The 21734-nt window shown below is 39.5% G+C and overlaps 1 protein-coding gene across 1 annotated transcript in view; it reads left to right on the top strand.

The window, feature by feature from the left end:
* IMPACT (impact RWD domain protein) overlaps window positions 1–21734 on the top strand; it is a 1366254-nt gene that overhangs the window by 749732 nt on the left and 594788 nt on the right. The window contains exon 7 of the mRNA XM_044065351.1: window positions 18349–18483. Within this exon, the coding sequence (XP_043921286.1) occupies window positions 18349–18483 (135 nt within the window). The remainder of the gene's footprint in view (window positions 1–18348; window positions 18484–21734) is intronic.

Below are 21734 nucleotides of genomic sequence, written 5' to 3'. Positions count from 1 at the left end.
AGCCCAGAACTGTAGTTTCAAACCACATTTTCTAGATGATATGTGAAGTTTGCTGTTTGAAGTTGGACATGTGTTACTTATAGTCCAACCCATAAAAAGACCACAAAAGATGAAGCACTGTGATTATGCTGCAAAAAAATCTAAATGATATCCTTGCAGTACATGGAATATGATAATTATGCTCAGAAATCAGGAATGATGACAGTCTTGTTGTGGACATCTCTGTCATCAGTTTTGTAGTATGTGAGCACACTGATTACATTCCATCGTGGAAAAAAAAAGCCCTTTTGTTATGCACTTTTTTTTACCTCTTGCACCTGAGCATACAAAACTGGCCGCCACAGAATATTGGCAAGAAGCCAAAACAGTTTTGAAAGCTGTAAAGTACTTCATTCTGCCAAAAAAGACATTTTTTAATGCTTGTAGCACATCTGAGGTACATTTAGCTTCTGGCTGCTGACTTTGTGGCTGAGCAGTGTGTTTCAGCTTTCAGGGGTGTAAAGCACTTCACATGCTGTACTCTATTTTTCTGTAATAAGTAGTACATTGGAGCATTTGAAGATTTACTCATTGCAATGAGTTGTGATTGTGGTTCTTTAAAAAGAACCATTGATATATAGTTTTGACATAGATATTAACATTCACCTCTGAAGCTTTAATTCCGTCTGTTCTCAAAGCAAATTTCTTGACATCCATATCTTGAACACATATGCAGTTGGTTAAGATAGGAAATTCAGGCAGTCCTTTATGTTTCAGCAAGGTACTTGACATAAGTCTCACTGTAGCAGTCTTGTTATAGTGGGGTTCATATGTCTAAATGTCACTTTTATAAGCCAAAAAGTTGTTTTTCACCAACAGAAATGAACACAAAACTGAAGCATTGTATTATTAAGATGTATCATCCATGTCTGCACATCTGTTATGTTACTAAATGTCACCATTCCTCTAATTATTGATGTCTTTTTTTTTTTTTTTGCAATCTGATTTTTATTAGCATTTTTAAGGACACAAATTACAAGTCACACAATGCAAATAGGTTTAAAACAAATAAGTGAATACGTTTCATACAACCTGGTTAGGCACACGTACAATCAGTCCTATATAACAAAACAAAATATTAACCTTCATTAAACAAGTGATTAGGAGATTAACAGACAGAAAGGTAGCAAAATTATTTTTGACAAGTATTTATTTTGGAAGATTATGGAAGTGTATCAGTACCCCTAAAACCTATTTGATTTAACTATATACAATATATACACACGACTGTCACTGAATGAAAGGGAGTTAGTATAAGGAAGCTAGATGTTAGTGCTTGCACAAGAGTAGGAAGAGATATCATAGGTGGTTGTATTGTTTGTGATCATTCAAGAGTTATGTTGGAGGTAGAAATTAATGAGGAACAGTATTTGTCACAAAGTTAATAGTCCAAAAGAACTAGGGGAATTAGAGATAAGGGGGATATGAAAGGGCCCGAAGGAAGAGAAAAAGGGAGGATGGAGGTCTACCTAAGGATGTTGATTAAGAGCATCTAGTAGGTTATTCCAATATTTCTGAAAATAACTTATTTTCTTATTGCTTGTTGTCTTAAGTTTACTTGCCAAAACATATTTAACAGCCATCGACTGGAAGTCATTCCAAGACACTTTGGATCTGTCTAGCCAGTTTAAAGTAATGTAAGTTTTGAGAAGCGAACATAGTGTCACAATAATATGTTTAGTTTCAGATTTAAATGAACCTGGATAAATATTTAGTCACACCATTTCCCAGGATAGGGTTGATTTCATATATCCCATTATCTGCAGTCGTGCTCTTAGGGAGCACCAAAGTTTGTACACGTTTTTACAGGACCAGAAAATGTGGAGTATGTCTGCCACTGAATTAGGGCATGTTGGGCACATAGGTGAGGTGTTTGGGTTAATTTTGTTTAGGAATGATGGTGTGTAATAGGCGATGTTAAGTTGTCATTCTCGCCTTCATTCTTGCTGGATGGGTCCGGAGCCGATCCTCTGCTCCGACTCGGCCTATAGTATAGCTCGAGAGCTATTTTTTACCGGCTCAAGGCAGCCCTATATCCCACAATATCATGCGCTAACTCCCCAGATCTCGTTTGCCACTTCGCTGCGAGTTTGCCTTTTTTGCCGGCTCAGGTCAGTAAAAGAAATTTCAGCAAATTCTTCCTAAACTTGGGGTTAGTTTTTTTTTTAGATTAGTTCCCTATCAATATTGTTTTACCTAATTACTTATTAGTAATTTTTCGTTAAGCCCTACCCACCCCTTTAGTTAATTTTTATAATCGGGCTTATGGGCTTTAGTTTTTTGTTTACTCTCCCCCTTATTGTGTGTGTGAGGAGTTGTTTTAGTCAGCCCCTTTAACTCCCCCTTGTGTGAAAGTCGAGTGAGTGTGTGTGCTGACTGTGTTACTGTCTAGGGTAACAATGTCCAAAGACGCTAAGGTCTCGGGATTCAGGAAGTGTGACAGACGGTCACACTTCTTGCGTCTACTGCTTGGGACCTTTGCACCTGCAGGACTCTTGTTCCGTCTGCCACGGATTTAGTTCAAGAGTCCTGCAGGAGCGTCATAATAAGCTTATTTTGAGGGGCTTATTGAAGCCCGATGACTCCCCGTCCAAGTCTGGCTCGGGGAAGTCGTCTAAGCCCGCCAAGCCCTCGGCTCCAGTTTCTGAGTCGAGGGCTGGCGAAACTGAGATTGCTCCGACATTGGCTCCAGTCGGAGCCGATGCGAGCAAGATCATAACAGCTCCGAAACCTGTATCGGAGCCAACATCAGCGCGCAAGTGCTTTAGATCTCCTTCATTAGAGTCCGTCCGATCGTCTCCAAGATCACCCCTTCTATTGGAGCGGAGTCATAGGACTCATTCCTCCAGGTCGTCTAGGCTTTCTGACCACGATATCAAGAGGGTGGTTAGTAGACTCATAAAATCTCAGGCACTGGCCCAAATGCTCCAAAGCCCATCTCACCAGACTGTGGCTCCCTCGGTGCCGCCTTCGATTCCTCCTCCGACTCTCCTGTCGAGTTCGGAGCCGGCTCCAGCGAGATTGGCTCTGACTTCTTCATTGGTACCGTCCGTGAAGAAGTCCGGGTGCCGAGACTCCATTGTCTTCTCCGAGGGGGCGAGTGGCATCGGACCCTTGTCCGACCCCGCTCTCCCTCTCGGAGCATTGGCTCTGGTTAGTTCGGCCCCAACATCATTCTCGGAGCCTTCTCTGTCGGTGCCGGGGGCGGTTCTGGTGTCTTCGGTGCCTGATAGGAGGGCTTTCGAGGTGATGAGCGTGCTGGATCCAGTGTCCGCTCCAAGGTTGGGTTCTTCAGCTCCTCCCTTTACAGTGCCTGCTACGGTCTCTGGCCATCCTCTTGCAACTGATAGCAGAGATCCAACGCATAGGGTACCCACTTTGGGTGTCTCATCCTCCTCCGAGGCCTCTCCTGAAGCTTCAGGAGAGCCACCTAGGAAAAGAAAGTGCAAGAGGAAGCACATAGACTCCCCTGAGTCTCTAACCTCGGACACCGACTTAGATGAGTTGAAGGGCTCCCCCAGATCCCCCTCTGAAGATGTCTCCTTTTCAGACATACTAGAGATCCTGAAACAGAGGGGGAATTGGTCCACACTCAAACCCTCCGAGGATGAGTCTGTTTACCTTGATGCCTTTGAATCTTGCCCCCCCCCCCTTTCGATCCACTGATGGAAGTGGTGGCCAGAAAGGCGTGGGCAGCTCCTGACTCCATGGAACCTACCCCTAGGAGGCCTTCAAAATTTATTTCTGCTCCGGTGGACAAGCCATTTCTCACCAAAGGTGTCTCGGTAGATGCTATGGTGGTAGCAGCTGCCACTAAGAAGGAATTAGCTGATCCTTCTGTACCTGTTCATCCTCCTAACAAAGAGTCCAGGACCATGGACAGGTATGGTAAGCAGACATTTGCTTCAGCGACCTTTGCTATGCGATCGCTAAACTATTTGTCATTTCACCCGTCTTCAGAGAGATTTGCTCAAAGAACTGGGTGAAACTGTACAGGATCCTTCTGCTGCAGGGTATCCGGACAAGATTAACTCCCAGCTGCCTACCCTGAATTCCATTGCCAATTCCTCCATGCGGCTTATCTCTTATGCAGCCGATGGAGCGAGTAGGGCCGCGGCACAGGTGTTGCGTTGAGACATCATGCCTGGATGCGAGACTGTAATTTTGCTGATCCCTTCAAGGCATCCTTCACCAACACCCCCTTTGATGGTTCAGAATTGTTTGGACCTCAGGAGAATAATACCCTCACCAGGTGCGAGCAAGATGGTAAGACTCTCTCTGCCGTGGGAGTCCACTTTTCCACACCATCTAGACCATACCCCAAAGGTCAGAAGGGTGGAAAGATGTGGTTCCGTAAACCACAGTGAGTTGCGCCCGCCGCACGTGGTGAAATTCCCCCTAGAGGCAGGGGGGGAACAACAATAGACGCCGCCCCAGGGGCAGAGGGGGTCCACAGAACCAGGGTTCCAGGGAGTCCTTCCCTGACCAACCCTTTCAGCATCCCTGAGAAGCTGCCCGACTGTCCACCTTCGGAGGCAGTCGGGGGAAGATTATCTCTGTACCCAGAAGCCTGGCAATCCCTCTCTCAAAACAAATGGGTACAGTTGATCATATCCGAGGGTTACAAAATCCCCTTCATTTCCCCTCCAAACCAATTGCCAAGACCCCTCCCAGACATACCACCCAGACAAAAGGGTCAGGCACAGCTGGAAATAGAAAAGCTGTTAAAAAAAAAAAAAAAAAAAAAAAAAGAGTCATCCAGGCAGTCCCAGCAGACCAGCTAGGATCCGGAATCTACTCCAGGTTCTTTTTGGTACCAAAATAGACAGGAGACTGGAGAACCATTTTGGATCTCAGCAGACTGAACAAATCTGTGCAGAAGACAAAATTTCGGATGTTAACGCTGCAGTCCATTCTGCCCTTCTTGGGCAGAGACAACTGGATGTGCTCGTTAGACCTGCAGGACGTGTATTATCACATAAAGATACACAGGCGCTCCAGGAGGTTTCTCCGCTTTCCGCTGGGAGCCAGTCATTACCAATTCAGAGCCCTGCCCTTTGGTCTCACCACAGCCCCCCGGGTGTTCACCAAATGTTTGGCAGTGGTCACGGCTCACCTGAGACGAAAAGGATTCCAGGTGTTTCCATATTTAGACGACTGGCTCATTACCACTACCACCAAGCAGCATCTTATCATAACCAGGGATTACACCATTCACATTTGCAACAGGTTAGGTATTTCCATAAATTTTGCAAAATCCTTCTTGTCACCTTGTCAATGTATAAACTTCATAAGCGCCGTGTTAAACACCACAGAAATGTCTGCAACTTTAACACCTCAGAGAGTGATAGATATACGGCAGAATGTCCACCTTCTGATTCAGTTCAACAAAGTTCAAGTCAAGTTAGTACTGAAAATATTGGGCCTCATGGCAGCGGCGATTCCCTTTCTTCCCTTAGCCCGCTTCCACATGAGAATTCTTCAGCGGATGCTTTTATCTCAGTGGTCCTACCAACAACTTCCTATGACTCACAACATCTTGATGACCCCGACTTGCAAGAAACACCTCGCCTGGTGGATGGTCTCCCCTCAACTTCTTCAGGGCAGACCTTTTGTTCTTCCCCCTCCAGTTGCCACGGTGACAATGGATGCCTCCCTGATCGGGTGGGGGGGCATTATCAGGGCAGGACTGTCCAGGGCACGTGGCAACAATCAGAATGCCACCTGCACATAAATATCCTAGAGATGAGAGCAGTGCTTTTATCGTTGCGAGCCCTTCAGGACTCTCTTCCCACGGGCACTATAGCAGTTGAAACAGACAATATGTCCGTAGTGTGGTACATAAACAAGCAGGGCGGAACAAAGTCCTACCCCCTATGTCGAGAAGCACTCAGACTTTGGCAGTGGGCGATCTCCTCTCAACGGTTTTTGATAGCAACGCACATCCCCGGGAGATCCAACGTCATAGCAGACAGATTGAGCAGAACAATTCTCATGCCTCACGAATGGTCTCTAAATCAAGCCGTAGCAGAGAGAATTTTCCAGAAGTGGGGCCAGCCTTGCTGCGACCTTTTTGCAACACCTCAAAACAGCAAGTGCCTCGACTTCTTCACTCTCTTCCCCCTACCAGGCCACCCCCCCAGAGACGCTCTAGTCCACGATTGGCCTTGGGGTCTTCTATACACTTTTCCCCCTTTTCTGTTGATCCCAAAGTTAATTCAGAAAGCAACCGCATTGAGATCCAAAATGATCCTCATTGCTCCTTACTGGCCTCGACAAGTATGGTTTCCGTTCCTGCAACGATACCTTCTGGAACAGCCCTGGCATCTGGAACCATTTCCAGATCTTTTGACCCATCTGACGGGCAAGCTGCACCAGTCTCTTCAGTCCCTCAACCTCACAGCTTGGTTGCTCCACTTCCAACCATAGCCAGGCTTCCCTTCATTTCTCTTCCTGTCCGTGACATTATTCTTGCCTCCCATAAGTCTAATACCAGGAAGACTTATGCGAGCAAATGGAAGCGTTTTTCTTTCTGGGCACAAGCTAGGTCCTTAGACCCTTTTAATGCTCCAATTCACAAAGTTCTTGATTTTCTGGCAGACCTTTTTCATGCAGGTTCATCGGCAGCCACTATCAAAGTTCAACTAGCGGCCATTGCCAATTTCCATGTAGGACTTTTGGAAACCAGTATTATGTCCCATAAACTCTGTAAAGCTTTCCTCAAGGGCATTTTCTTACTCAGACCTCCCATTAGGGATCCTCCTCCACAATGGGACCTGAATTTAGTGTTATCTTCACTAATTCTTCCTCCCTTTGAGCCTGCAGCTTCTTGTTCCCTCAAGCTCCTCCCTTGGAAGACTCTGTTTTTGGTGGCTATAACTTCTGCTGGCAGAGTGTCGGAGCTTCAAGCCTTGTCTACCCGTCCCCCTTATTTGGTCTTTCATAAAGACAGAGTAGCTCTCAAAACAAGCCCTTCCTTTCTACCTAAAGTTTCTTCTGAATCAAATCTGAATCGCACTATTCACTTGCCGGTTTTCTTCCCAAATTATTCAAACCGGGCTGAACAGAAACTACATTCCTTGGATGTTCATCGCCAATTGCGGTATTATCTAGACAGAACAAAACAATTCAGGAAGTCAGAACAGCTCTTCCTTTCTTATGCTGACTGGAGGAAAGGACTTCCAGTTTCAAAGGTAACCCTTTCCAGATGGTTAGCTTCCATCATTACCTTTGTCTACGAGTTGAGACATAAACAACTTCCTTCAAAACCTAAGGCTCATTCAACCAGGGCGCTATCAACTTCAACAGCCTTTCAAGCAAGGTTACCTTTAGATGCCATTTGTGCAGCAGCTACTTGGGCTTCTCAACATACCTTTATTACCCATTACAAACTGGATATAGCCTCCGGAAATAGAGCTGACTTTGGTTCCACTGTACTCAGGAGTCTGTTCCATTGAGCCACCCAGGACCAAGGTGCTAGGGACACTGTCCCATCCAGCAAGAATGAAGGCGAGAATGACAACTTAACATTAAGAAGTTATGTACCTACCATAACGTTCCATGTTAGTTGTCTTCTCGCCTTCTTTCTTGCGTCCCTCCCTCCTGCCCCCTAGCCTAGGCAGACTTGAAGGTTCTCAGATCCTTCTATTTCATGATGTTGCCCCTTTTTCCAAGGTTCCCATATCATGACCACTATTGCCAGGGAGACTGTTTATATATATATTGTTTTTTTTGTTGGTAACAAAAAATTCTATGCTATGTGTTAGTTCCAAACGAGATCTGGGGAGTTAGCGCATGGTATTGTGGGATATAGGGCTGCCTCGAGCCGGTAAAAAATAGCTCTCGAGCTATAGTATAGGCCGAGTCGGAGCCGAGGATTGGCTCCAGACCCATCCAGCAAGAAAGAAGGCGAGAAGAAGACAACTAACATGGAACGTTATGGTAGGTACATAACTTCTTATTATTATTTATCATGAGCTGGGTATAGATTAGTTTTTTGAAGGGGGTTAATTTTATTGTTGCATCAATTGCATCGAGTTTTTGGCTAAGTGTAATTTCCCTGTTTTTTCCATCCCAGTACTTAGAGAATAAAATATTGTCTTGGTGTTTTATTTTTGTTACTAGTCTACAGACATTGGAAAGCATTTTAGTTCTTAATAGTAGTTGGGTTATTAGTGCCTGGTAAAGATGGTGTTTCGGGGGGAATACTGACATCATGGCAGTGGCCAAAGATATTAGATATAGTATTTGTTTAATGATTATACAGTATTTTTTATTGACTGCAAAAGAGGATATGATGTCATTAAATGGTAAGTCTTTGACTGTATAGAAGTCCCAGACTGTACAGTTCCTAATGAGAGGGTAACTATCTAGATTTAACATGGTGTTACCCAATTTAAAATTTGGATTAAGATGAATTGATTGGGCCATCGTTAGAGAATGTTGCAGACGACCAGGGGATGTTATCAGTTTTTGGAACCCATTGATATTTTTTATTAATAAAGGATGGATTTTATGTTCTTTGAGAGTTTTAGTATTAAGGAAGGTAATTGCACTAGGATTAAGGTTGGATGCCTTTGTATGAGCATTGTAAATTCTTATCCATAAGGGGTTCCAGTCCTTGTTTGATTGTTGGAAGTTAGCAATATGTACAGTGCGACTGGTGTTAATTATATGGTAGTATGTTAAAAAATCCGGTAAGGCCAGACCTCCTCTGTCTTTGGGAAGTGTAAGTTTGATGTAGCTGATTTTAATATTTTTAGGGTGCCAAATAAATTTCCCCAGTGTAGCATTTATTTTCGAGAAAAAAGTGTTTGGAATGTTTTGGTTAAGGGCAAAGAAGTGAAAAAGAAGTTTGGGGAGAATATTCATTTTTATAATAGCTACTTTTGAGAGGAGGGATAGGTTTAAACTCTTCCATCTTGTGAGATCTTCAGTGACTTTAACCCATGTTTTGTACAAATTACCATTAATTAGCTCTTGTGGAGGGTGGGCAAAGGTTATACCCAAATATTTTAGGGAATAATTAACTTTGATAGTTGTTTCTGGTATAAAGAATTCTTTGTGACTAAGGGGGTTTAGCGGGAAGATTATTGACATGTTAGGATTAATGGCATAATTTGAGATTTGTGAAAATTTGTCTATTGAACTTAGAATTTTCTCAAGTTCCATTGAGGGAAGTTCAAAATAGATGTTTAAATCGTCTGCAAAGGCGGTATATTTCATTTGCAATTTATACAGGTATATTGAATGGTGGAATGTTTTCTGACTTAGTTTTAGCAATAATACTTCAAGATAGATATTAAAAAGGTAGGGTGAGAGTGGACAACCCTGTCTTGTACCGTTTATAATCTGAATTGGTTTGGAGTTTTTTTTTTTATTTATATTGAGGGTAGTGGAGGCTTTAATGTAGAGGGTTGTAACCATTTTGATAAATTCATCAGGGAAGGAGAAGTGCTTCAAGGTTTTAAAGAGGAAGTTTAAGTTTACCCGATCAAAAGCTTTTTGAGCATCGACAGATAGTGCATATTTGGGGGATTTATCGAATTTTGTTAAATAGGTTATGGCTTCAATAGTTAGTGTTATCCCAAACATGTCTGTTGTTCATGAAACCCAGTTGGTCATGGGTTATAATATGTGGTAAAATGTTTTTTAGTCTATTTGCTTAGATAGATGGTAGAATTTTTGTCAGTGTTAATTAAGGCAATTGGACGGTAGTCATTTGTGCTGAGATTATTGTCATTTGATTTTGGTGTAAAAATGGTCTTGGACTTGTTGAGATAGAGATCGGATATACCGAACTGAATAATGTGATTATAAACTTTAAGTAGTATGGAGGCAAGATTTTGCTTAAAGGACTTGTAGAATTCTGACACATAACCATCTGGTCCTGGAGCTTTGCCTGGTTTCAGCTTGTTTATGGCCAAGGATACTTCATTCCTAGTTATAGGTGCTTTAATTAAATTAATGTGAGTATCGCTTACTGTTGGAAATTGTAATTCATTTAGGAAAGAGTCCTGTAGGTCTTCTGATTCAAGTGTTTGGGGTCCACAAATTTCCTCGTATACTTCCTGAAAGACCTGGATGATTTCCTTATCTGTGAAGTAGGAGCGTCCTTTATGAATAATATGTTTTATTGTAGTAGGTGGCGGTCTGATGTTTATAATCCTAGCCAGGACCTTCGAGGGCGTTTGCGCCCATTCAGCATTCTTATGGATAAGTCTAGATTCCATAAGTGAGTAATTAGGTGTAATTCATGAAGTTGTTTTTGGATGGTGGATATTTGTTTCTCAATGTCAGGAGAGAATTTGGTTTGGAGTTCTGATTCTAGTTTTTTTAGGTCTGTTTCTAGCACCATAGTGCGGGATTTAGATTGTTTTTTAATTAGTGAGGATTTCTGGATAAGGGTACCTATTAAGGTAGCTTTGGCAGCTGCCCATTGAACATTTAGAGGTATATCAGACATTTCGAGGAAGGTAATTGTCTGTGACAGGAACTCTTGAATTTCTCTGTGGAGAGTCTTGTTGTTCAGGAGGTTTAGATTAAGGGACCAGTTTATAGGGATGAAATTCTCATGGTTATGTTTATAGATATTTAGGTGTAGGTTAATTTTGGCATGGTCAGAAATAGTTCTGGGGTCAGTGCTATATATTATTTCATAAGAGGCAAAAGTTGTTGATATTAAAAAGAAGTCTATCCTGGACCAGGATTTATGGTAAGCTGCGAAGACTGTATAGTTACTAATGCTGGGGTCTTTTCTAAAGGATCAAACAAGTTGAAATCTTCCATCATATCTCTTATAATGTTAGTAGAATAATATGGGCTGTTTATTGGATTTGCAGGTTCTGTCTAATTCTGGTCTGATTGTAATATTCCAGTCCCCACCAAGGATCAGTAGATGATTGTTGAATTTTTTGATGAGCGAATAAATTTCGTATAGGAACGAAGAATGCTGTATGCAGGAATCATAGACATTTAATATAAGTATTTCTTTTTTGTAGGACGGGATAAAACATGTCAGGTAGCACCATCTCCCATTTGGGTCCCATCCTGAGGTTATAACTGATCCCTTGAAAGATTTTTTAACTATTATTGCAACCCCCTTGGAGGTCTTGCTGTCACCAGCCTCTATAATTTGTTTTATCTATTTCTTTCTAAGGTCATTTGCCCATTGAGCCGTTGTCATGTGCGTTTCCTGAATAAGAGTAATTTCAAAAGTAGATTTTTGGATTAAGTGTAAAACTAAATTTTTTTTTCTATTTTGTAACCCTTTTATATTCCATGAGTCTATCAATAACATTTAGCCAAATAATTAGTAGGATGAAAGAGTCATGTTGTTATTATTAGAGTTAGAAAAATTTGCAAGCAGAAGGGTTGTTAGCTTAGATAGGGATAGGCAGTTGAAGTGATAGCAGACAAGACTGTTACCCTTAATTGAGGTAAGTTTAGGACAGAGATAAGGTAAAGTGACAGCCACCTCTCTCAGAACATTACCCGTGCTTAACCACATTCTACAAACATCTGAAAGAGAATAAACTATTTACAAGATTAACTATTTTACAAAAAATTCTCAACATTCCAAAATCCAACTTACTACACACACTTGTGCTTCTTGCTCTCAGATAGCAAATAGTAAAATGACTTTTTGGCTTATAGTATACATCAGCATATGTATTTGGTTCTAACAAAAAGGATTTTTCTTGACATTAGAATTGTATTTGACTGTGCTTAACCCCTTAGGACCATAGAACAGGGTCTCACCCTTAAGTACCTAGCCTGAAGAAAAATGAATAAAATACAGCCGAGACTCAAAAATGACTTTATTAGGGTTTAAACAATATATTTGAGAGGAGAAAATGCATCCAGCTGTCAATACGTAAAGGGGTACCTTTTCCTTTATAATTAACAGGTGGAACTTTAGGCCAGTGTTTTTGTTGTCTTTGAGAAGGCCTGTCACCTAATGGGGCCTTGAATTTGGAGCCAAACTCATTTAGAAATATATAATAGTATTTATATAATGCAAATGCCAGGACTAGTTTACCCAAAAATAACCAATATGGGAGTGGTACCTATACAAAGAAAAGAAAAAAAAAATCGCAATTAACATAACATTCCCCATTGTTACCAGACATATCTCCTTGTCCAACATTTTGAACAAGGTTAATTAAGTACAGCTTTCAAAACACTTTACAGCAGCATCACTTCACAATAGCGTATTTACCATTTTAATGCTTATGCCTCATTACTTACAAAATCCTGTTGAAAGGGACAAGACAAATAGAAGTGGTTTTGCGAATAAAACTTACACTGTTTACTAAACACAGTTTTATGGGAAAGATCACAATGATAGGAACCATTTCCGTTCCCACTGTAACCGTGTCTCTCTCCCACCAAACCAGTAATAAAAATGAAAGTTTATCTCATTCTTTTAGTGAAACACAACAACCTTAGACTAAACATTAATTCGTACAAGTCAGCACTGAATGAGTTGCTGCAAATTAAACATGAACATAGACAGCATTGTGCACCCGAGGCTGGGCAAGACTGTTCTAAATAATTGAGGAACAGACACCAGAAGGAAGAAGACACATCCGCTGTGGAAAAACATGTTGATATTTTTTGATTGTTGATGTCTAAAGAGGCTCTCACTGCAACATTCTTTAAATTTTTCTCAGAATAAAGGTGTATTGCTTGCTTCCATGTATTTAGTAAAGCTTGTCAGCTGAGCTGTGGGACAACCTTTGACAGGCCAAAAGCCCACAAACTGGTCAATATACCAGCTTTATAGTGCTCACTACTGCCATCTCACATTTTGACAGACTTTAATAAGTGCTTATTTTTTAACTAAAGTTGCAGACTATTTATGCAGAAAGCACAGCATGGAAACTGGCAACTATAATGTCCTGGGGGTGAGCAGCCTTCTTTCATTTTAAGTGTTGTACCAGAAGCTCCTTGTGCTACAGAGAGCTGTGATTGGGTTGCAGCTCACAAGCATGGTTTGCTGTCTGTTTTTTTTTTTTTCTTTTCGCCCTTGCTGCCTGCTTATCCTCAGCCTCCTCTTGACAAATCAACCCTTCTAACTGAGGGTGAGTCAGTGGAGACAAGCCATCACTAAGGCAGTCATCTGGGGTGTTTTAAGGATTTTATTGCTAGGTCCTAACTCCCTTCAGATGCTCAGCTAAGGAGTAGAAGGGGGGTTGTTTACTGGACTGACATCATTGATCACCTCTCATTTTCATAAGAGGCATTGCCAGCAAACAGCCCCATTCCCATCCTTCTAGCATGAGAAGTGGTTTACCTGCTTTACACCAGAGAAATTGCACTTACCTAAGTGCTTCCTCAGTGCCTACAACCTACTCCTCTCCTGGGTGAGGCAAAGAGCCACATAATTTCACTCCTTTCCCTTCCTGCCTGTCTTCTGCTGTACCAGGACCACTAATCGAGACCCATTCACCAGGGTTACAGTTAGGGACCATGCTTCTGCCGTACAGAGAGAGAGTATTTTTTATGTATTCTAACATGTAGGAAAGTGTTTAAAGCTTTTTAGATACTATTGTGAATTCCCCATGCTAGGCCAGTAATCAAGGAGCCTGAATCCTCACCATTGACACTGGAGGGGGACGTTCACTTGGAATACAAATGGTGACACTTAGTATTTCCAGATGCAGACCTCTCTGCATCAAGTACAGTTTCCCTTAAGTGCTCCCCAGGGAACATGCTCAGTCCACAGACTGGTTCCTGTCTGTATCTATCCAGACCAACCAATAAGACTCCCCACTGGCACAGCTTAGCGTTGAATCCTTAGCTGGGGTTCCAAGCTAAGTCCTTCCACACCCTCTCTGTGAAACCAGTGCTTTGTGTCCCTGCTTCAAGTAGCCGACACACATACACCCTTTGAGATATGATTTACACACACACACACACACACACACACACACACACACACACACACACACACACGCCTGGGAAAGGGTGGCACAGATTCACCAGCCTGTGCCCACGTCTGCCCAGACTATAAGGTAGTTATTACTACCACCAGAAGCCCTGCCAGCTACTTTAAGGCTCTTACAAGGGTACCCAAATATGCTGAATGTAATTGATATTTATACAAATGGTAATGATAGTAATGGTGACTTTCAGGAGTGGCCAGGGTTATCACCAAGTAAATATATGCAAATACTCTCAAAGCTTAAATATTTTTTTAAAAAGGACCAGACACAATGATAAGTTTAAATATATTTAATAAATAAGAAAAGAACAAGAAAATACTAAACATCTATTCACAGTAAACACCAGAGTTTCAGTCACAGGGAGTATTAAAAATAACAGTGATGGAAAGTTTCACACTGTTATAGAAAAACAGTATTTAGCCAATCTCACTACCTTTTCCTGACTGACTAAAGTAATTACTGTTCCTACTTACAGAATAGAGCAAGACAAGATGGGTGAGTGGTCTTTGTTGTCAGATCCAAGAGAGAATACAGAATGCTCCTGAGAATTCAGTCTCCTCTAATATTAAAACATTGTTTCTGAACAGAATGACATGACATACATCTGAAATGAACAAAACGCCCTAATACAGCTAAAGGTCATTCCGTAGGCAAAAGTAAAAGCTAAAGTAAAAATCCTGGAGCAGACCACCACGAAAGAACTGCATCCTTATTTTATTAATAAGCAAGTACAAAAGCAAAATTCACAGGAGCTCTGAAGTATGATGAGCACTTTCGGCTATTCATCCTTCATCAGTTTGGTCTGAATTTTATTTTTGTACTTGTTTATTAATAAAATAAGGACATAGTTCTTTCATGGTGGTCTGCTCCAGGATGACATACACCTGGTCATCTGACATGTTTCCTGCACTATACCCATCACTAGAACTACCATAGAGCTTTGCTTAGATGTAGTATAGCTGCTAGAAGTCATAAAACCATTTCATTCTTCTTGGAACTACCGACTATTCTCTAAGACCGACATTGCATCTCTGGCTCCATTCAAAACTGTGGGATGACATCTTTATGGCTTAATCCATAATATAATTTAATGTCAAGAATATTTTGCAAAGTCAGGGGGGATTAACATTAACCTCTTCACTTCCAGTATATGCTGCTGTTACAATATATACATTTAAACAGTTACAGTACTGCATGTACATCTCTCTTCCTTCTAGCAGGGCACACTGTTGATATATTTCAACACACGCAAACCTCACAAGAACATTTTCAGTACAAGCATCTGTAGAAATCAGTTTGATATACAAATGACATAATTATTTGCAAAATTCCAGCTAGCTCTGCTGGCATGCATTACAAATTCACTGCCCTGTTTCTCCTGGTATGGGTGGTAGTACCTCCTATCGTCACAAATGTAGCTAAAATCAGTGGCCTACATAAAACTCTGAAATGCAGTTGCATCTCACTTACTCAGCTAACTGAATTATATCACAGATGATGTGACAGAAGCCAGAAAGAAAGAAAGAATATAGGAAATCATAAAAGGCACATTGGTGCATAAGGAAACTGCTAAAACAGCTTCTGGCAGAAAATGGTGAGAATAATACCTAAATCTTGTTTTATTTGTGTGTTGCAGTCTTGCGGTTGAGTTAAAAGATAAAATAAACAGTGTCTGTCTGTGCAGCTTAAAAATTCAAAACACTGTAACCTGAAAAAAAAAGCTCACTTAGTGTTTTATCAGGAAAGAATATCTTCAAATGCAGCCTCAAAATAGAAATAAAGATAAATTTGGCCAGCCATTCCACTGAATTGGAACCACATTTAATGTGTACAAAAGGTCATACATAAAACTATCGTTAAGCGCTTTCATCCTTTATCTTTACTAGGACTTCATCAGAACCATATTCCCAACATCTACCTCTCTTAAATATACCTTACAATTATCTATTTACCAATCTTAAGTTGCATTAAGTCATTTAAAGGTACGATTCTATAATAAAAAAGTTTACTTATTGAAACAGACATCTTATTAACACAATAAGTACCATTGAAATTAAACATACTTTATTAGTTTTTTTCAAATATTCATGTTCTTACAGGAATTCATGCATTTGGTCGCGGGACCAAATGCCAAACGACCGTTATTCCGAACCATAATGTCGAAACTCTTACGTGCGAACGTTTGTAATGTTGCGTGCAACATCGAATTCAACATTTCTTATCGCACAACTCCCACAACAAGCGCTACCTTGGGTCGAGAGGCAGGAATATTAGCCTGGCTGGCATTCGGTAATTCCGGGTTCGCATCTGAAAATTCGAAATATTGCTATCTCAGGATTCTGCTTTCGACATGTACTCATTTGGACATCAGTTCACTCATATGCAAGTAAACCGTTCTTACATATTTATTTCTTGAACAAACTATTTCTGGACTATAGTTTTCTTACAATAAGATGTTTTAATAAGGAAACTTTTTTTTTTTTGGAATCTTACCTTTAAATGACTTAACTCAATTTAAGGTTGGTAAATTGATAATTGTAAGGTGTATTTAAGAGAAGTGAATGTTGGGAATATGGTTCAGATGAAGTCCTAGTAATGATAAAGGACGAAAGCACTTAGCCATACTTTTATGTATAATCTTTTGTACACAATATATTCTGTTTCAATTCAGTGGATTGGCTGGAATAATTTATCTTCAATAATGTTTTAAGGCTTTATTTGAACGTATTCTTTCCTGGTGGAAGACTACATGAGCTTGTTCAGGTTACAGTGTTTTGAATTAAAAGGAAGGCAAGGGATGAGAAAAAATTAGATTATGGGTAGAATGTTCTTCTTTCGGCTTTTCCCAGTTAGGGGTCGCCACAGCGGAACTCCAGTCCGCTAATGATTGTCAGTAGATTTTTACAGTGCCGAGGTGCCAGCCCGAAGCCCAACCTTCAATGAAGGCACGCCCATTCACACATGTCTTTCGAATGCCACTCGACCATGGTGAGGACATGCAGACTCCAAACAGAAGGCACTCCAGCCAAGAATCGAACGGGAGAACCTCTTGCTGTGAGGCGACAATGCTACCGCTGCTCCACCGCGATGTATGGGTAGAAAGTTTATACATATAAGCAAAATTTGAAAGTATGCAATTCTTGGAAACATGCTGATGTAGAGGGCTTGGCATGATAATCCAGGCAATCTCCAGATTTTGCAAACAAGAGAACTCCACACACATGTGGCAATGTTCTGAGCCTTACTAACTTATCTTCTAAAATTGAGGTATACAGTGCCAACCCAGATTTACTACCTTGATGAATTATCATGCCAACCATTGACATGCCATTCAGGACATATTCCAGTAAGCTGTCAGGACAAGGTAGGAACCAGCCTTGAAGTGGATGTTAGTTCTTTGCAGGGCACACCCACTCTCATGCACATCCATACTTGTATGCACACCTTGGGATAAGTCAGATTCAACATGCAGCTTCTCAGAATGTCCTTGAGTTGTGGTAGAAAACTGGAGTCCTCAGTGGAAATGAATATGGTTATGGCATGCAGACCTCACACAAAAGGTACAATAAGCAGGAAATGGACCAGGTTACAAATGTTATGAGTGAGGGAGCAGTGCTACCTGTCACAGAACTTTGCCATCCTGCATAGTTTTATTTAAAAAAAATATATATATACTTTGAGTAACCACCAATTAACAAAAGTAAACCTTATCCTCACTGGCATTTACATTATATTGATGTGATTTTTATTTTGAGTAAATGGATGCTTTGATGCAATCTGAAGACTGTAACCTTGTGGAACAGCCATCTTATTGGCTAATGCCTGCTTTGCTTGAAAGAGGGTTAGAGGCATCTTCCTGTAATATGCTTTTCAGCATAGTCTTAAACTGTGCCCAGAATGTACATTAGTTGCTGTAGCTATGAGATGTAGTCTATTCTTTGGGCTTTACTGTTGGAAGTATGTGGATGCACAGTAAAAAAGTCATTAGGCTTACCATATGGCAGCTTTAGTATTACTCAAATTGCTGATCTAAAGTTATGTGACATTGAAAATGTGCCTCTGTCCAATGAAATACACAGTAAAATGGATTACAGTATGGAGGCCATGGATTTTGTGTTATTGCAGTTTTTAACATATTCTAGGTGAAAAGTAAGCTTGTTATATTAAGCATGTAGGTGTGTACTTTTGAGTCATATCGTATAAGGACACTGACACTATAATTGCAGAGTAATTGCATTAATATAATAGAATATTACTGTTTTATAATAGCAGAAGATAATTTAGAGCATTTCTACAAGTTGACATGTTTTAGGTTATGTGTTTTGATCTGTGTACTAATGACAATGATATATTGCAGCAGAATGTACTAACACCATAAAAACAACTGAAGAATTGGAAGTAGACTATGAAGATGATTTTGACTTTGCGTATCAGCCAGGCATTCAGAAAGATGCACCAAAATTGCTTGAATTTGTTTTACCTCAAGAATCACAAGGTAATGATCATCTGTATTCTTCACCTAATTCATTGTTATCTGTCTGTTTTGTGAAGTCGTTATATCTGGCATAAGTGAACAGTTATTTTACAAATCTTTAAAAATCCTCATATCCATACCTGTCAGTGTATATTGACACCTTTCATCTGTCAGTGCATACTGGTACATTTAAGTATTTGAGAGTTAATGATGTCAGGGATTTATAATAGTACAGGTATAACAGGCACACACAGATGTAATTCTCCCCTCACTGATATGTAGCTTAATTGACTTTGACCCCATCAATTTGGCTGATCCAAACTGTACAATTTGAACTATGTTACAAGTAAAAAAAAAAACATATTTTCTGAAAAATAACTATATTTTTGAGTACTTGTCATTTAGTTGAATGTATAGCCTATCACATCATAAAGTGTAGTAAAAAAATATCTGTCTGCAAAAGCAAACCCAGTACACATCTGTTTGAAACACTACAGTATAAATTTAGCATCCACTAAGCAGTTATACCTAACATATACTGTACGTGGCCAAACCATGTACAAATTATGTTGCAGTGTATGAACAAAACAGATCCATCCACACCAATAAAGTTAGTACAAGTAATATTTTTTTTCAAACAGGCAAGCTCCCCCTTACTCACAGCCCATACAGTTTTTCATATACTAACTCTGAGATTGTACAACAGAAACAGTAAGAGTAATCTACTCTTATACCACTGTTTCATGATCTCAGTAAGCAGTTTACCTTATAAATTGTTGATATCTATTCTGTTTCATTCACCATACAGAATACACCATAAGCATTTTTTGCTGTCCAATTCCATACTGTCAGCTGTTTTAAATATCTCACAAAGTACTCTGTTCTACCTCTTGCACTGCATTTAATGAGTAGCTTTTCTTCTGTCAAGTAGACAGTCACAAAACCACCCATTACATGCTTATTTATAACCATGTGACATATTGTGCAGTTGGTACTTTTTATCCCATAGTCTTTACTTGTGCTGTAATCACAGCTCAATATAGAGATATTTTGAACCAGTGCTGCATTCTCAGTCCTAAAAAGAAGTCATTTATTGCCCCAAGGTAAACTGGATATAACGCTGAAGATGATACCAGCTGTACAAGACCTTTGAACTCCTGCTTTTGGTGCCTGTTTTTAAAAAGCCACATATCTGCTTTTCTGTGAAAGTCAAGTGCAAAATGTGTGTAAGAGACATTCTGGCCTCATGTATTAAACTTATTCATGTCTAATAGCTGTGAAACATCACACCATCAACAGCCTACTAGATTCTGAAAAATCAAGTTAAAAACATAAGCAATCAAATATAAATATCTTGCAGGATATCAACATGTTGCAAACGGCTGTGTGTTCAGCAAAATGTGTTCATTATAATGATGTAAGTCAGTACATTCACAGTCTTTAAACATCAGTACTTGTAATATTTATATTATGTTTCAGAAAACTTGGGAATGATATTTTCTCTAAACTATTAAAACAACTTTTCATATCTTGGAACATGTACAACCTAACATATGGTATTACCAGCACTTTTGTCTGGAGACTTGAGCTTTTAAATGATGACAAGAACTTCCTTTCTACTTATAATAATTACAGAAATGTCAAAAAGTGTGGTTATTTGCATAATTAAAAGTAAAAATATCTGTATATACATAAGTGTTTGCATTGGTATGTGGAATGTCACACCTCTGTTAGCCTACACACATCCTTGCATTCTAGAGCATTTCTGAAAAATCCACTTAACAGGAATAAGTAAACAAAAGTTAATAACTTGTGAACAGTAAAAGCTATTAAAACTGTACAAATAATAATGTTATCAGTAAGATGTATTATTTATAGTAATGATAGTCATTGCATTCATATTCTTTCCATAAATACTGTAATATATTCATAATTCTCACAAAAACCCAAAATTATATTTTTGCTAAACTTTCACAAACAAATTGTCATATCTTGGAAACTGTGCAACCAAGACATATATTGGTAGAACACTTTTGTTAACTAGATGTAAGCTTTCACATGGCAGTAAGAAATTCTTTGAGTGCATGTTTATTGAGATATTTACAGAAATATGAAACATATGTTTAACCATATAATTAGCAATTTAAGTAACCCTGAATATCTTAGTGAAAATATACAGTTTTCTTCAACAACATGTGAGGTTTCACCTGAAGTCATGTAATATTTTGTAAGTCATTTTGTTATTGAAGTATTAAGTACCTGTGGAAATATTTTTATTTTCATAATTACTGGCAAATGTAGCTCCAGTACAGTATGATGTAAATGGACATTGACAGTGAATTTTCCCATCTCCCACCATGGTATTTCACACATATCCCTAAATAGCGTGTAGATAGTTTCTGAGTTATGAAAGAAAATATAATCATAAATGTGAAACTATGAATAATTAGTGGCAGACATTGATTGAATTCTCTACTATAGGGCACTGTGGATTAACAGTCATGGTGTCATTTTGTTAATAAACCCTTGCCTCTTTAAATAATACCTGTTATTCGGTGGTAAGTCACTTGAAGAAGCCAGACCCAAAAAAGATCTAGATTCCATAAGGAGCTATAGGTGTTACGTGGTAGTATACAAAATGGTGCTGTAAGATTGAGTTAGTTAACTGCATTTTTTCCAGCATCATTTAAGGTTTCACTTCATATTATGTTACAGATTATAAGTTATTTGTTTAATTTATTAATGTTTGTTTGGAAGTATTGCATAGAGTTATAATTAGAAGCAAATGGCTGTATCTCCAGCATAGTACATTATGCATGGTCAGTCCATTTTCTGTGTCTCACCATAATATTTAACATTGTGCTGCATACTTAGTTATGAAAATATGAATGTAATGTGAAAATATAACTTATGGCAAACAGTGGTCAATATGTCCACTGCAGTCCTGGATTCAGTCCTAGTGACATTTTGTATTTAAACCTTGGTGTTTATATGCTATTAACTTTAAGAATTTCTTGGTAACTTAGTTAAAGAATGCAGCCACAAAAGTGTCATGACACCATATGGAGTTATGGGTCCTAAATTAATGTTTACAGAAAAGGCTCTGTGGGTGTGATTGAGTTAATATTGTTTTCTACTCTGTATAGTTTGAGAAATAGTTGGTGTTATTTTGTATATAATCATCTCAATCTTAACTCCTTCAACTTCTTTGTCCACAGACTTCACCACACAAAAACCCTATAATCTCAGATCCCTAACACCTACAATCTATA

The sequence above is a fragment of the Protopterus annectens genome, chromosome 3.part0, assembly GCF_019279795.1.
Source record: "Protopterus annectens isolate FY-2018-M chromosome 3.part0, PAN1.0, whole genome shotgun sequence".
Taxonomy (NCBI): domain Eukaryota; kingdom Metazoa; phylum Chordata; order Ceratodontiformes; family Protopteridae; genus Protopterus; species Protopterus annectens.
This window is presented reverse-complemented; position numbering and strand designations above follow the sequence as displayed.